Here is a 17,128-nt window from a genome sequence, read left to right as displayed (position 1 = left end):
AAATACAAAGAAAAATAGAACTGTCTCCACCCACCTTTACAAATACAAAGTAATGAAAAATTCCCTGAAGGTATGATATAATTTTAATGAGGAAAGACATTTATGGTAGAAACAGGTGTTCACTGAGATATTTTTTTTCTAACGTTGACCTATACATTTTAAACGCCCATTAAAGGCTGTATATATATAGACGTGAAAACCTTTATCAGCATCCACATTGCCTTGTCTTCTCTGAATAGTTCAGAACACCTACACCAGTGTATCCATCATGAGCTCCTATCTTTTAAGCTCTGCAGGATCTTATCAAGGTTCAAGCTCATCTGGAGGCTATGGAGGTGCCTTCAGTGGTAGCAGCTATGGAGGGGGCTTTGGTGAAGGATATGGTAGTGGATCCGGTGGAGCATTCTCCCTGAGCTCTGCTGGTGGATCCGGTGGTGGGTTCTCTGCTGGTGGTTTTGGTGGTGGAGCATCTGGTGGCTTTGGTTCCTTTAGTGGAGGTGAGAAGCAGACAATGCAAAACCTCAATGACCGTCTAGCTTCCTACTTGGAGAAAGTTAGAGCACTTGAGGCTGCCAATGCTGAGCTGGAATTGAAGATCCGAGAATGGTATGAGAAACAAGTTGGTGCTGGAGCTGGTGCAGCTTCCAAAGACTACAGCAAGTACTATGACATTATCAACGACTTGAGAAGCAAGGTACAGTACCATGGTCTATGATTTATTAAATAATAACCTTGGTTGTAGTTGGCACATTGGTAGTGTGCTACTCTCTGAGGCATAAAGGCATGACTGCCAGGACCCAACTACCACCATTTTCCCCCCTAGAAAGACACAACACCGTTCTCTTATAAATTAAAATACTTTTATTTGAAATTTCCATTTTGAAGAGAGGCATGGAGAAAAACCACTCTCATCTTTTACTTTGGCATAAAATATGGTCGCAGCTTTTAACCAGGCATTAACTTGCCAACATCACGTGGTTCAGGGAAATGTACCGCCTTCCGGGCGTCCGGCGCGGGTATTTCACCACCACTTTTCCTACCCCTTCCGCTGCTGCGACTTAAACACAGTAAACTCAATCAAAATTGGAAAACAAAGGGGAGGGAGGGCGGGAAACAGGTCCGGGTCCTGCAGCCAAGAGGCCGGAAGCTGGGCAGCACGGTGATATGTATCCAGGAGGCGGAGCTTAGGCCAGTCACACCACAGGAGGCGGAGGCGGCAGGTCAGTGTCTTTCCAGGGGGAGACCTCTCTTTAAACATGCAGAGGGGCCAGCAGTCAGGGGGCAGCATCTCAAGTTTCTGGCTGCAGTGCCCCTCAAACTTGAAGCTCCTGGGCTCCAATCCAAACCTGTTATAGGGCCCCTTTTATAACACTTTAATAGTAACATTGATGGGCTCTCTTAGGTATTTGAGAGCACGTACAGCTTAGCCTCTGCACGACCCCTCTAAATCTGCTCGAGTATTGTTTTATGCCATTGTCTATTATTATCCAACATTTTTCTTTAAACTTTTCTTATTTATTTTTAGATCCTTGCGGCTACCATTGAAAATTCACGAGTTGTTCTGCAGATTGACAATGCCAAACTGGCAGCTGATGACTTCAGACTGAAGTAGGTCGAAGACTTAATTAAATATTAATACCTTGACTTCAAAATACAGTATATTTTTGGAAATATTTTTTTAAATGTAAAAGTTTGGATTGAGTTAGGTGTGGAGGATGGGATCTATTTAAGGTGCACAATGTCTCACAGCAATGAAAGACTTGGAAATTGATTAGGCAATTTTAAGGTCAAATGAAGCTACGTCAGACAAAGAGACTAACTTTTGTCTTAAAGGGAATACAATAATTATTAATCCTGGGTTAAAAATTAAATATGATTTAAGTTTTTCCTTCACTCCCCACATTCATTCACTTGCTCGTTCGTGTCACTTCCACCTGAAAAACATATCAAGAATTCGACCTTTTCTTACCGTTGACTCTGCAAAAACTCTTACTGTCGCTCTCATTCATTCTCGCCTGGATTATTGTAACTCTTTACTAATTGGTCTCCCTGTTACTAAACTCTCCCCTCTCCAATCCATTCTGAATTCCGCAGCCAGGATCATTTTCCTCTGCAACCGCTTCACTGATGCCTCTGCTCTTTGCCAGTCATTGCACTGGTTGCCTATCTATTACAGAATCCAATATAAACTTATCACTCTCACTTACAAAGCTCTCCACGGTTCTGCACCACTCTACATCTTCTCCCTCATCTCTGTCTATCACCCCACCCGTGCCCTCCTCTCTGCTAATGACTTAAGACTGACATCCTCAACAATTAGAACCTCCCACTCCCGTCTTCAAGATTTCTCACGAGCTGCGCCTATGCTCTGGAACACACTATCAAGAGAAATACGATTAATTCCCAACATCCACACCTTTAAGCGGGCCCTAAAAACGCATTTCTTTGGACTAGCCTATCAACTCACTGCCCTGATCTAATATAGTCCCTTTCTGCCCTTCAAAAAATTTACTTCCAGTTCTCGTCCCATGTACCTGTATAAATTCTCACCAACGGTTTCATGCAGCTGCTTTTGCATCCCCTATTAAATCGATGGCTGGACCATATATGACAAGCTTTTCTCCCCCCATTCAACTTTTGTGTCTCCCCTATTTCCTCATAGACTGTAAGCTTACGAGCAGGGCCCTCACTCCTCCTGGTATCTTAATTTTGTTATTTTGTATTGTCTCATATTGACTGTACATGTCCCCTCTTAATTGTAAAGCGTTGCGGAATATGTTGGCGCTATAGAAATAAAACTTATTATTAAGTTAATGAAATAAGTAAATGACAGTAAGCGAGATACATATAATAAAAAAATTGAAGCTCCTAAACCCTAATATAAAATCTGTAACAGAACCACTACCTATAATGTGCCATTTATAATACTAGTGTCATCTTATCGGGATCAGGGTTCAGACACAAGTAACCCCTTATGAATACCCCTTTGTAATAAGGAAATAATTATAGATTAATTTACTACATACACAAAGATTCATTTAGACATATTGATATTAGGGAGGAAAATTTGGTCCCCCAAAATTACACCAACACTAAAAAAATATTTATTTTCTTTGTCTATAAGGTATGAGAATGAACTGGCTCTCCGCCAGAGTGTGGAGGCTGATATCAATGGACTCCGCAGAGTCTTGGATGAATTGACTCTGTCCAGAGGAGACTTGGAGATCCAGATTGAGAGCTTGTCTGAAGAGCTGGCCTACCTGAAGAAGAACCATGAGGAGGTAAAATATGGGGACACGTAGCCAACTTTTCTTCTATTAATGAAAAAGCATTATCATCTGTACTACAGTATTTTGAATTAGCTACAACTTACATTTCCAAAAACAGAATGCTAAAACACAATGGCATTGATTTATCAAACTCTATACACTAGAAATTTGGCATAAAAGACTCTAATAAGCCAATTTTTGTGCAATGCAAGCTTGCACAAAATTTTTAAGAACTTTTGGCATTTTCATACCAGTTTTGGCTAGCTCTGCACAAATGTGTGGAGCTGGAGTGGAAATGGCACAGGAAAGGGCATAGCAACACCTGTTTGTCTAATTCATGACAAGTAGTGGCTTACCTTTTGCCACAAATCTCAATTTAGTCCTTAGAGTGATATTTGTGGTGATGCCACTACTTTTTAGAAGTTTCTAATTCAATAAGAGGTGTGTAACTCTTAATCAATAAGGTGCCTCTGACTCCAACATGCCCCTTCATCAAGACTGGTGTGAACATCGACAGTCTTAATGAATCAGAGTCAATAACTACAGTGAGTGAATAACATTCTTATATTAATTGAAATGCAACTATACTTCAACAAATGTTGCATAAGTTAATAGCACAGATTAGAAGAAACTTTATAGTATAACTTATTAGAGAAAATCATGTTCCTTTCCCACTTATCAGCCACTTCTTCCTCTTCCCACTGCCTACTGGATTTACCATTGTGGAAAACAACCAGCTCAAATTCATCTTTCTCAGACAAGAAGACTGCAAGTTTCATGTGTCATATGACATAGTCCACTATACTCTATTTTGAAAGGAGATGATGAATGAGGAGCAGGGAGAGGAAACAGGCAGAGAAGAACATAGAATGTTATGAATAAATTGTTTATGTTTTCTAGGAGATGAGCATTGCAAAGAGCAGCGCTGCTGGAACAGTGAACGTAGAGATGGATGCTGCACCAGGTGTGGATCTCACTAAGCTTCTGAATGACATGAGAGGAGACTATGAGACCCTGGCTGAGAAGAACCGGAGGGACGCAGAGGCATGGTTCAATGCCAAGGTGAAACCCTTAAAGTGTTTTAGTTTTTATTTCTTTAAATACACTGAAAGCTCTCCAAAACATCACCCATTTTATTAGGACCAGATTTCCTTTATGTATATACTATCCTTTAGGAGAACCAATTCCTTTAGATTACTATTATTCAATGCAATTTTAGGTGGTCATATCAAAGAGGTTTCACTATATTAGATATTAGAGTTCTACTGATGAGGGACCTTTACAATAGTCCAAGCCAATATATTATTTGACCCATCTTAAAATCTAAAATTTTGAGTAGTCATGATCAAATTTATCTTATTGGTGGCAAAAGTTTTATACTTTTTTTGTTTCAGGGTAAGGAACTGAACAAGGAAATTTCAGCTGGCGTGGAACAAGTAGCAACGAGCAAGAGTGAAATTTCAGATCTCAGACGTACCCTTCAAGGCTTGGAGATTGAGCTTCAATCACAGCTTGCTCTGGTAAGGCAAGGTCTTTTTAGACACATGCATTGTACCCATGTTTAACACTAAGGGTACCTTCACACTTAGCGATGCAGCAGCGATCCGACCAGCGATCTGACCTGGTCAGGATCGCTGCTGCATCGCTACATGGTCGCTGGTGAGCTGTCAAACAGGCAGATCTCACCAGCGACCAGTGAACAGCCCCCAGCCAGCAGCGACGTGCAAGCGACGCTGCGCTTGCACGGAGCCGCCGTCTGGAAGCTGCGGAGACTGGTAACTAAGGTAAACATCGGGTATGGTTACCCGATGTTTACATTAGTTACCAGCGCACAGCTGTGTGTGCAGGGAGCCGCGCACACTGAGCGCTGGCTCCTTGCTCTCCTACCGTAGCTACAGTACACATCGGGTTAATTAACCCGATGTGTAATGCAGCTACATGAGCAGAGAGCAGGGAGCCGCGCACACTGCTTAGCGCTGGCTCCTTGCTCTCCTAGCTGCTGTACACATCGGGTTAATTAACCCGATGTGTAATGCAGCTACATGTGCAGAGAGCAGGGAGCCGCACACACTGAGCGCTGGCTCCTTGCTCTCCTAGCTGCTGTACACATTGGGTTAATTAACCCGATGTGTACAGCAGCTACATGTGCAGAGAGCCGGAGCCGGCAGCACAGGCAGCGTGAGAGCTGCAGAGGCTCGTAACTAAGGTAAATATCGGGTAACCACCTTGGTTACCCGATGTTTATCTTGGTTACAAGCTTACCTCAGCTGTCAGACGCCGGCTCCTGCTCCCTGCTCGCTTCATTTGTCGCTCTCTCGCAGTCACACACAGCGATCTGTGTGTCACAGTGGGAGAGCGCCTTTGAAGAAAACGAACCAGGGCTGTGTGTAACGAGCAGCGATCTCGCAGCAGGGGCCAGATCGCTGATCATTGTCACACACAGCGAGATCGCTAATGAGGTCACTGCTGCGTCACAAAAAGCGTGACTCAGCAGCGATCTCGGCAGTGAGCTCGCTGTGTGTGAAGCACCCCTAATTGTCTCTGTATCTAGTAGCCTAGATAAAGAAATCTTTAGAAAAAGATATGCTAATGAAGCCTGCTACTAGTCGCAAGGGCGTTACTTCCCTTGACTACTCGGCCTTTGGTGGTTCTCAGCTAAATTACAGCACCATGGATAAACTGATCATTGTTGAATTTGTAAACTATGTTTGCATTTAGAAAAAATCTCTTGAAGATACCTTGGCTGAGACAGATGGCCGCTACGGAGTACAACTGCAGCAGCTCCAGCTTGCTATCAATGGAATTGAGGAGCAGCTGCTACAGATCAGATCGGACATAGAAAGACAGGGCCAAGAGTACAGAGAGCTTCTCGATATCAAGGCAAGGCTGGAAATGGAAATTGAAACATACCGCCGCCTGCTGGAGGGAGAATTGGGGTAAGCAACATAAAAATATACAAAACTCATTATCAACAAAGCAAACATTTAGACCGAAACAATAACTTTTTTTTTTAATAAAATAGTTTTAGGCTATGTGCACACAGTGCGTCTTTTTGACGCTGCGTTTTTGTGCGTTTTTGGCCGCTAAAAACGCACAAAAACGCACCTGCGTCGAAATAACGCGGCAAAAAACGCACGCGTTTTGCCGCGATTTGGTGCGTTTTTTTGCTGCGTTTTGCTGCGTTTTTGCTCACTGCGTCTTTATGCGTTTTTTATCAGTGAACAAAAAAAAAAGGTAGGTCTGATGTCATTTCCTTCTTCAATGTGTTCTTCATTCTCCACTAGTGTAGGCAGAAGAGCAGACAGCTGCAGAACTACAAGGCTCAGCATCCTCCATCCAATAGTGTATGCAGGAGAGCAGACAGCAGCTGTCGAACTACAAGGCTCAGCATCCTCCTTCCAGGACTGTATGCAGGATTTCTTTGCCCCCCCAAACAAAAAAAATGACGTGGGCTTCGCCATATTTTTGTATGCTAGCTGGGTACAGCAGGTAGGTACGGGCTGCCCCCAACCCCCAGCTGCCTATTTGTACCCGGCTGGGAACCAAAAATATAGGGAAGCCCTTTTTTTTTAAATTATTTCATGAATTTCATGAAATAATTTAAAAAAAAAATGACGTGAGCTTCGCCCAATTTTTGAGTCCAGCCGGGTGCAACTAGGCAGCTGGGGATTGGAATCCACAGTGCAGAGTGCCCAAGCTTTCTGGGCACCCCTGCTGTGAATTGCAGTCCCGCAGCCACCCCAGAAAATGGCGCTTTCATAGAAGCGCCATCTTCTGGCGCTGTATCCAACTCTTCCAGCTGCCCTGATGCCGGGTGGCTCGCCGGGTAATAATGAGGTTAGGGCTAGCTGTATAGCTGGCCCTAAGCCCGAAATTCATGGTGTCACGCCAATATTAGACATGGCCACCATGAATTTCTAGTAAAGATAAAAAAAAAACACAACACACAGAAAAATATTTTTATTAGAAATAAAACACAACACAATTAGTGACTCCATCTTTATTGAAATAAAGAACCCCCCTCCACAGTAATCCTGGGTTAGGGTCCCGCGCCGTCCAATCCGGATCCAATATCATCTGATCGGTTTGCTGGAAGGCAAAGCGATCAGATGATGTGTCAGGATCAAGGGCCTGAATCCCATCACACATCAGCTGATTGTATAAAAGCCGATTATACAATCAGCAGATGCATCGGTGCAAAAAAAAAAAAAAAAATAATACTCACTTATGTGCTGATTACCGGCAGCTCCTGCAGCGATGGGCGGGAGTCTGATCCTGTCCGATCACTGCAGCAGCTGCCGGTAATCAGGGATGAAGTCTCCTGACGCATCCGCTGATACCGGCCGGGCGCCCGCGTCACCGCGATACTTACGATCAGCTGAGGCGTCAGGTGACTGCATCAGGTGATCCATCGCCAGGTCCTGCATCCATCGGAGCTTTCCCGGCCGTCTGCACACAGCCGGGGCGGCGATACCGTGAGAGGAGCTGGGAGCGGGCATGGCACCGGGAGTCTGCAGACAGGTGAGTATAACTTTTTTTTTTTTGTCTACTGTTAACTTTTGTTTTCACAGCCGCTTCCACCTCCTGCCTGTACATGGCGCCGCACGGCAGCATATGAGTCGCCCTGGGCAAGCCAGGGGACACAGATAACAACACACACGCACCCCACATTCCCTGCAGGTACACCAGCTAACCAGAAATCCTTGTTGCCTTCCTCCAGAGGTTGATGATGCACACCAGGGGGTGGGCCAGGCGGTTGGCTCCGCCCACCTAGGAGCTCACAACTCTGGAGGCAGGAAGTAAACCAGGCAGTCCAGCTAGGGACATGAAAGAGTGAACAGAAGATTAGCCCAGGCAGGGCTAGAGTGCAGAGGAGCTCAGGAGATTAGCCCAGGGAGGGCAAGAGTGAAGGCAGAGTGAAGTCTAGCAGAGGGCTAGAGTAAACAGAGAAGTGAAAGTGGTGAAAGTAGAGAAGTGTAAAGGAGAGAAGCCAGTAAAGTGACAGAAGGAAAGAAAGCCTGAGAGCCCAGCTTTGTGTAGGGCCAGAACAGCAAGGTCAGCAGACAGCGGTGAAGATCTGCAGTGAGACTGTCTGGAGGTTGCTGGAAGGGCCGCGGAGGCTATGTGTATCCAGGGCCTGGAGCAGTATACGAAGGGCAGTCAGTACCAGAGCAGGGGCTTTCGGATCCCAGCAAGGCTTGGAGTCGCTGTAAATTGCTAAATCCGTTAGTGAAGGGGACGTAGATCTCCCAACAAGCAAGTCCTGATTGACGGCAAAGGTCCAACCACAACGGGGAAACACCGCCACCGCCAAGGCACCAGTTTCCCAGGGCCGGCGCCTGCGGGCAAAGTGTAGAGCTCCTCCGGCCCAGATTGCAGCCGGGGAGCGGGTAACCGGAGGGAATCCACCGATACCACAAGACATTTCAAAGGTGCAGGGAAGAGACCGTCACCGCTAACTGCAGGGAACCGCAGCACCGTGAACCGTCCGAGGGACCCGTCCAACCAGCCGTTTGTTTACCGAGAACTGTGTCGTGTTTACTGGCTGAGTGAGTACCTCAGTGCCGCAAGGCACAGCGCTGCCCCTGCGCCCCTGCACCCCACTGGGCCCCGGGATCACCAACCCCTACCCACGGAGGGGCAACACAACACCTGGCTGCTCCCATCACCATCCCCGGGATCCCCATCCAAAGCAGCGGTGGTGCAATCACCACAACCGTGGGTGGCGTCACGAACTATAACCCCAACAAACACCCCCTTTTCACTCACGGGCGAGGAGTGTCGCTCGAGACACCCCGGGATCCGGCCCACAGCTCGAGCCACCAGGAGCAACTGCCGGACTCGAGCAGAAGGGGTGAGCGCGGTGTGCTGACACCCTCCTCCCCGCGACAACTTGGCGTCACGAACAGGATCTTACCGCTCTGCCGTCAGGTAGAGGTGCGCCTTGTTACCGCCGGAGGCATCCGGCAGAAAAATTTCAGAAGCCGCCATCTTTGGCGCGAAAAGTTCCCGCTCGAGCGTCTTCTCGAGCAGTAGAGGCGCGAAGGCCAAAACCCCGCCCCGAGAGAGGAGGGGCCGGAAAGAGCTAAGGGGGACGGAAACAAGATGTCTGCGCCCGACGGAGCCGCTGGAGGAGCGGTGGTCGCAGCCGTAGCGGCACCCGCGGATGGGAATGGGCCTGCCCAGGTCCCGGCCGTACTGGCGGGAGGTGCCGCGGCCCCCGCGCTTGCTCAGATCATGCCGTTTTCCTTGCCCTATGCGCCCGGAGCTGCCTGGCTACCGCAGTATGACGGGAAACCGGATGCCTTGCAGGCCTTCCGGAAAAAGCTTAACCCGTTGCTAGAGCTGTACCCCCTGACTGATAAGCAACGTGCAGCGATAGTGCTAGGCCAGTTAACCGGTGCGGCGGAGCAGGAAGCGGAGACCTGGGCCGAGGGGGACCGGCTCTCTGTAGCCACCATCTTCGAGAAGCTACAGACTGCCTTCGAGACCCGGACTGAAGCTGAGCTGAGGATGCAGTTTTACCAGTGCCGGCAACGAGCTGGGGATAGCATTCGGGACTATGCTCTACGTCTGCAGACCGCCCTCCGCACGCTGAAGCGGGTGAACTCTATTAATGAGGCGGATAGCAACAAGATGTTGGTGGAGCAATTTGCGCAGGGGATGAGGTCCCCTGAGGATCGTAAAGAACTCCGGCTGTGGGCCCTGGAACACCCTGATGTGGACTTTGCTGTGTTAAAGGAGCGGGCTATCAAAGCACTACAGCCCCCAGCTGCTGAAATTCTGGAACCCGTCCCGTGGCCCGTCGAGACAGCTCCCGTTGTGGCGGCTCCAGCCAAACCAACCTCCTTACTATCTGCAGCCTCAAGCAGCACAGTGGAAGAACTGGCAGCCCAGGTCCGTCGCCTGGACGGAGACCTTGCCAAAATCCTTGCTGCGCTACAACCTCTGACCAGATCTCAGCCCCCAGCGCAGATACAGCTTGCTGACAGTCCCGAAGATGTTCCCTGGATGCAGCGGAGAAGCGCTAACAACCCGCGGAGCAGACCTCCAATCTGCTACAAGTGCCGTAAGCCGGGCCATGTTTACCGACAGTGCCCGTTAAACGAGCAACCCCTGGGGCCCCGGGCCAATCCTCAGGAGTAGAACACCGTGGCCCCCCGGACTGGCGAGACCGATATGTCGGGGCCCGCCCTATCATCCCTGTGGCTGTGGACGGCATACCCGTGATGGCTCTCTTGGACACTGGATCACAGGTAACTACCATACCGTACACATTGTACCAGCAATATTGGGCCACAGACGAGCTGGCGCCTCCGGACAATAGTATAAATTTGATTGCCGCTAATGGACTTCCATTGACCCAGGTGGGGTATAAAGAGGTGGCTATGACAGTGGGGCAAGCTGAACTGCAACACCAGGGTATGATTGTGATCATGAATGAGCCTAGTGATCATAACCCGAAAATAGTGTTGGGAACCAATGTGATGGAACACTGCATGACTGATGTGTTGAACCTTTTGCAGCAGCTAGCCGCCACGGCGGCGGGGAGCCGGCAGAGGGCTGTGCAGCGTGAGATCCGCGCCCTAATGTACCGCCAGCATGTAAGCTCAACCGGAGGGGAGATTGGTGGAGTGCGAGTGATGGATGTTGCTCCATTGACTGTGCCCCCTAGGAGTGAGATGATGATCTGGTGTAGGGCAGCGGTAGGGCCTCAGGGGCGTGACTACCCTGCGATGATGGAGCCCATGCCTTCCGAGCACTGGCCCACTGTAGTGGCCGCCCGAGGGGTGGTAGACGTGAAGAAAGGGAGAGTGCCTGTGAGAGTGTTAAACTGTGGAGAGGAGGAAGTCAGGCTCCCCCGGTATGCCACCATTGCCAAACTGCTCACCCTGGACCCTCACACTATCCAGGAAGCCCGTCCATCCACACTCCCACCTACCACCAGCACTTCCCCATCCCAGGGGGACACCAAGGAGTGGCACCAACAGCTACATGTGGGCACTGATGATACCCCTACACATCACAGGGCGGGAGTACACAGGGTAGTGCAGGAATACGAACAGGTTTTCAGGAGCACCCCCGAGACTTTGGGCAGATCAAGGGGGTCCAACACCACATTCCCACCGGTGAGCATCCCCCTATCAAAGAGAGGTATAGACCTATTCCCCCTGCACATTACCAGTGTGCCAAAGATATGTTGAAGAATATGAAGGAGGCAGGGGTTATTCGGGACAGTTGTAGTCCCTGGGCCGCTCCGTTGGTACTGGTCAAGAAGAAGGATGGTACCATGCGGATGTGTGTGGACTACCGGAAGATCAACCAGATAACCCATAAAGATGCATATCCATTGCCTCGTATTGAAGAATCTTTGGCTGCACTGAGAACTGCAAACTACTTCTCGACCCTTGACCTCACCAGCGGATACTGGCAAGTGGCCGTGGCCCCCGAGGACCGGGAGAAGACCGCCTTCACCACCCCGATGGGGCTCTGCGAATTCAATGGCATGCCGTTTGGGCTGTGCAATGCCCCCGGGACCTTCCAACGGTTGATGGAGTGCTGTCTGGGACATTTAAACTTCGAGACCGTCCTGCTGTATTTGGATGATGTGATTGTTTATTCCCAGACGTATGAGGCCCATCTGGAGCACCTGGCCGAGGTGTTCGCGTCCCTTGCCAAGTTCGGGATGAAGTTGAAGCCCTCGAAGTGCCATCTGCTGAAACCCAGGGTGCAGTATCTAGGACATGTGGTGAGTGCGGATGGTGTCGCCCCCGACCCTGAGAAGATCACTGCCATCCAGAGCTGGCCGAGACCATCTACAGTGAGGGAAGTAAGGCAGTTCCTGGGTCTGGTGGGGTACTATCGGCGCTTTATAAAGGGATACACGAAGATGGCTGCCCCCATGCAAGATCTCCTCGTGGGACAGACCAAAGGTAGTAGACCCATTGGGGCCCCACTGTCATGGGAGGACAAGCATGAGGAGTCCTTTTGCCAGTTGAAGGCGGCCTTGACCGGAGAAGAGGTCCTGGTGTACCCTGACTATGGGAGCCCGTTCATCCTCCACACAGACGCCAGTAATGTGGGGCTAGGAGCGGTCCTATCCCAGGTCCAGGATGGAAAGGAGAAGGTGATTGCCTACGCTAGCCGAAAACTCCGGCCGACCGAAAGGAACCCTGAGAACTATAGCTCCTTCAAGCTTGAGCTATTGGCGTTGGTGTGGGCTATCACGGAGCGGTTCCGCCACTACTTGGCGGCAGCCAAATTTACAGCGTTTACGGACAACAACCCGCTGACTCACCTGAACACGGCCAAGTTGGGCGCGCTGGAACAGCGGTGGGTAGCCCGGCTAGCCAACTATGATTTCACCATAAAGTACCGCGCTGGTCGTGTCAACATAAATGCTGATGCACTCTCCCGGATGCCCCATTTGTCAGAAGAGGGGTGCGAGGATGACGACCTCGAGGAGATCGAGTTGCCTGCGTTTCACCAGCTGCCTACTGAGAGAGTACAAGTCTGTCAGCAAAGGGTGGATCTGGACCCGCGGCCCAGTCAAGAGTGGCAGGACGCCCAGGACCAAGCACCGGCTGTCCGCCTTGTCAAGACTCTGGTGGAACAAGGCGCCATGGGAATGGACCCCAGCGCTCCAGCCGAAGCCCAACGCTTGTGGAAAGAACGGAAGCGGCTTTACCTACACCAAGGGAGGCTGTACCGTGAGCTGATCAACCCGAAGACCCATGAGAAAATATGCCAGTTAATCGTTCCTCAGGCTGATGTCGCCACTGTACTGCGGGCATACCATGATGGTGCTGGCCACTTCGGGTGGAAGAAGCTGGAGATGCTGTTGAGGGAGCGGTTCTATTGGAGTGGGATGCGTGAATCGGTGGAAGCCTGGTGTCGAGAGTGTGGTCCTTGTACACTGAGGAGAAAGGACGAGACTAGCCAGAGGGCACCGTTACATCCCATAGTCACCCACCAGCCGCTGGAGCTGGTCGCCCTGGACCATGTCAAGCTCACCCCTAGCCGAAGTGGGTACACCTACGCATTGACCATGGTAGACCACTACTCAAGATTTATGGTGGTAGTCCCCGTTAAGGACCTAACTGGTCGAACCGCTGCTCGAGCGTTCCAGGCTTATTTCTGCCGACCCCATGGGTACCCCGAGAAGGTGCTGACTGACCAAGGCCCGGCTTTTGAAGCAGAGGTGTTTCACGAGTTCTGCCAGTTGTACGGCTGCAAGAAGATCCGGACCACTCCGTACCACGCCCAAACCAACGGCATGTGCGAGAAAATGAATCACTTGGTCCTGGGGCTCCTCAAGACGCTACCGCTGGAAGAACGGAACATGTGGCCGGAAAAGCTACCTGACTTGGTCGACATGTATAATAATATCCCGTCCAGCTCGACGAAGTGCACCCCAGCGTATCTGATGAGGGCTCGGCCTGGCCGCCTGCCGGTGGATCTGGAGATGGGGTTGGAAGCCCCAGAAGCACTCCCTTCAACGGCAGAGTGGGAAAGTCGGAGGAGGGCCCAGTACCGGCAAATCCAGGAGTATGTGGAGAAAAACCTCAGTCGAAGTCGAGAACAGCAAGAGCACCGGTTCAACCAGAAGGCGCCTGCAGGTCCTTTCCAGCCAGGAGATGTGGTGCTGAAACGGAAGAGAAAAGCCCACAAATTGGATGACCAGTGGGAGCAAGTCCCTTACGTCGTACAACCCACCGAGTGGGACAATGGGAAGACCTACCAGATCAGTCGTGACCAAGGGGACACCCTGGCCACAGTTTCTCGGGACCATCTAAAAAAATGCCCCCCAGCGTTGAAAGCAGAGGCTGAAGTACCGGTTCCTCCACCAGTGGAAAAGGCAGCAGAGGTAATCCACACTGTAATGGGTGACTTCCCAGCAAACTGGCCTACACAGAACGGCGCGGTGATACTTCCAGTGATACTGTTCCCACAACCCGTGGATGAAGAAGTAGTGGAAGAGGTTAACCGTGAGCCAGAACCAGTGCCAGTGCCCAGGGATGAACCTGCACCCAGCCCCCCTGCACCTCCGCCTGCCCCACACTGTAGCAGGGAGGAGGAACCGATTGTTCCCTCTACCCCACTGTCTAGCACCACTGACACCGGGCCCCGAAGGTCCACCCGTTCCAACCTAGGTAGACCCCCACTTAGGTACAGGGAGACCGTTCTATGAGTGAAAGGGGTCCGCAAATGTAAAAGGTTGGTGTGTGTTTGTTTGAAAAAGTTTGAAAGTTTTGAAAAATGAAAAATGATTTACCGAAGTTTGTCACCTGATTGTCTGCTTGATTGAACCGGCCGGAGCCGGCACCGTTGTCCCCGTGGGGACCGTTTAAAATGCATGGGAACTATCCATGGACAAGCCCGTGAACTCTGCAGGGCAACCACAAACGTTAGTGGCATGTAAATATGTTGGGTACCGTTACCGTTTCCGCAATGCCGCCTCCGGAGAGGCAGGTTAGAGGGAGGGCCCTGAGCAGAGCAGGCCAGGGCCCAGCCACCAAAGGAACCGGTGGCCACCCTCTGGAGGGCAAGGACAGATCCCGCTCGGGTGACTTGTGCTGGACTGTGGGTCAAGGGGTGCTGCCTGGGTTTTAGGGGCAGCATCAGGGCCAGGTTGCTTGGGTGGGAGAGAGCGGAAACCGTGACCGTATACCGTTGAAACGTTTAAGTAAATGTGCCTCCCGTTTTTGGAAGAGTTTTTGATTAAAAATGTATATTATTTACCGTTGATAATGTTATACCGTTTTACCTTTTCAGAAAAACAAAAAGGAAAATAAAACCGGTGTTGGACGGGCAGCCCGAGGACGGTCTGCGTTTTGCTAAGGGGGAATGTGTCGCCCTGGGCAAGCCAGGGGACACAGATAACAACACACACGCACCCCACATTCCCTGCAGGTACACCAGCTAACCAGAAATCCTTGTTGCCTTCCTCCAGAGGTTGATGATGCACACCAGGGGGTGGGCCAGGCGGTTGGCTCCGCCCACCTAGGAGCTCACAACTCTGGAGGCAGGAAGTAAACCAGGCAGTCCAGCTAGGGACATGAAAGAGTGAACAGAAGATTAGCCCAGGCAGGGCTAGAGTGCAGAGGAGCTCAGGAGATTAGCCCAGGGAGGGCAAGAGTGAAGGCAGAGTGAAGTCTAGCAGAGGGCTAGAGTAAACAGAGAAGTGAAAGTGGTGAAAGTAGAGAAATGTAAAGGAGAGAAGCCAGTAAAGTGACAGAAGGAAAGAAAGCCTGAGAGCCCAGCTTTGTGTAGGGCCAGAACAGCAAGGTCAGCAGACAGCGGTGAAGATCTGCAGTGAGACTGTCTGGAGGTTGCTGGAAGGGCCGCGGAGGCTATGTGTATCCAGGGCCTGGAGCAGTATACGAAGGGCAGTCAGTACCAGAGCAGGGGCTTTCGGATCCCAGCAAGGCTTGGAGTCGCTGTAAATTGCTAAATCCGTTAGTGAAGGGGACGTAGATCTCCCAACAAGCAAGTCCTGATTGACGGCAAAGGTCCAACCACAACGGGGAAACACCGCCACCGCCAAGGCACCAGTTTCCGAGGGCCGGCGCCTGCGGGCAAAGTGTAGAGCTCCTCCGGCCCAGATTGCAGCCGGGGAGCGGGTAACCGGAGGGAATCCACCGATACCACAAGACATTTCAAAGGTGCAGGGAAGAGACCGTCACCGCTAACTGCAGGGAACCGCAGCACCGTGAACCGTCCGAGGGACCCGTCCAACCAGCCGTTTGTTTACCGAGAACTGTGTCGTGTTTACTGGCTGAGTGAGTACCTCAGTGCCGCAAGGCACAGCGCTGCCCCTGCGCCCCTGCACCCCACTGGGCCCCGGGATCACCAACCCCTACCCACGGAGGGGCAACACAACACCTGGCTGCTCCCATCACCATCCCCGGGATCCCCATCCAAAGCAGCGGTGGTGCAATCACCACAACCGTGGGTGGCGTCACGAACTATAACCCCAACAAACACCCCCTTTTCACTCACGGGCGAGGAGTGTCGCTCGAGACACCCCGGGATCCGGCCCACAGCTCGAGCCACCAGGAGCAACTGCCGGACCCGAGCAGAAGGGGTGAGCGCGGTGTGCTGACACCCTCCTCCCCGCCCGCGACACATACATGCACAGGACGGGAGATGGAAGCGACGGTGACGGTACCGGGAGGATTCTCGCTTCTGTATATACTGACAGAAGGAATCCTCTTCCTGTACACGTCACTTTACTACCCACCTCCTGCGTTTATAGCTGCATTTTTGGTCTTAGAAACGCACCAAAACGCACCAAAACGCAGCTATTTACGTTTCTCATTGCGTCTTTCAGCATCCCATTGAACTCAATGGATGAAAAGCGCAGTGAAAAACGCGGGAATAATTGACATGCTGCGTTTTTGTGGTCACCACAAAAACGCAGCTGAAAGAAAAAACAATGTGTGGGGACAGCAAAAATGAAAACTCATAGACTTTGCTGGGGAGCAATGTCATGCAGTTTTGAGGCCAAAAACGCACCCGAAAAACGCGCAAAAACGCCGAGAAAAACGCACTGTGTGCACATAGCCTTAAGTTTACCACAGATAAGTGGCAAAACGTGCAAATATTAAGATTAGGTATAGAAAAACTGCACTTGCCATTTGGCTCCACAAGTGAAATCAAAGCTACTTTGCCCGTTGCATATTATGTAAGGCCGGGTTCCCATGATCAGGATGAGCAGCGTTTTTGAAGCAGCATATTTCCGCTGTGTCCAAAATGCTGCATTGTACTATAGAAGCCAAATGGATGGGATTTATAGAAATATCATGTTCACTGTAAACTGACGTACGACGTGGCTTCCTGAGCCGCAGCATGTCAAT

The 17,128-nt window shown here is 50.5% G+C and overlaps 1 protein-coding gene across 1 annotated transcript in view; it reads left to right on the top strand.

The window, feature by feature from the left end:
* Positions 1 to 268: 268 nt before the first annotated feature.
* LOC142311614 (keratin, type I cytoskeletal 47 kDa-like) overlaps positions 269 to 17,128 on the top strand; it is a 38,859-nt gene continuing 21,999 nt past the window's right edge. The window contains exons 1-6 of the mRNA XM_075350176.1: positions 269 to 694; positions 1,526 to 1,608; positions 3,125 to 3,281; positions 4,170 to 4,331; positions 4,664 to 4,789; positions 5,988 to 6,205. Of these exons, the coding sequence (XP_075206291.1) occupies positions 269 to 694; positions 1,526 to 1,608; positions 3,125 to 3,281; positions 4,170 to 4,331; positions 4,664 to 4,789; positions 5,988 to 6,205 (1,172 nt within the window). The remainder of the gene's footprint in view (positions 695 to 1,525; positions 1,609 to 3,124; positions 3,282 to 4,169; positions 4,332 to 4,663; positions 4,790 to 5,987; positions 6,206 to 17,128) is intronic.

The sequence above is a fragment of the Anomaloglossus baeobatrachus genome, chromosome 5 (genome assembly GCF_048569485.1).
Source record: "Anomaloglossus baeobatrachus isolate aAnoBae1 chromosome 5, aAnoBae1.hap1, whole genome shotgun sequence".
In the NCBI taxonomy this organism is placed as follows: Eukaryota; Metazoa; Chordata; class Amphibia; order Anura; family Aromobatidae; genus Anomaloglossus; species Anomaloglossus baeobatrachus.
The sequence above is the reverse complement of the archived record's forward strand: the minus strand, read 5'-3'. Positions and strand labels throughout refer to the sequence as shown.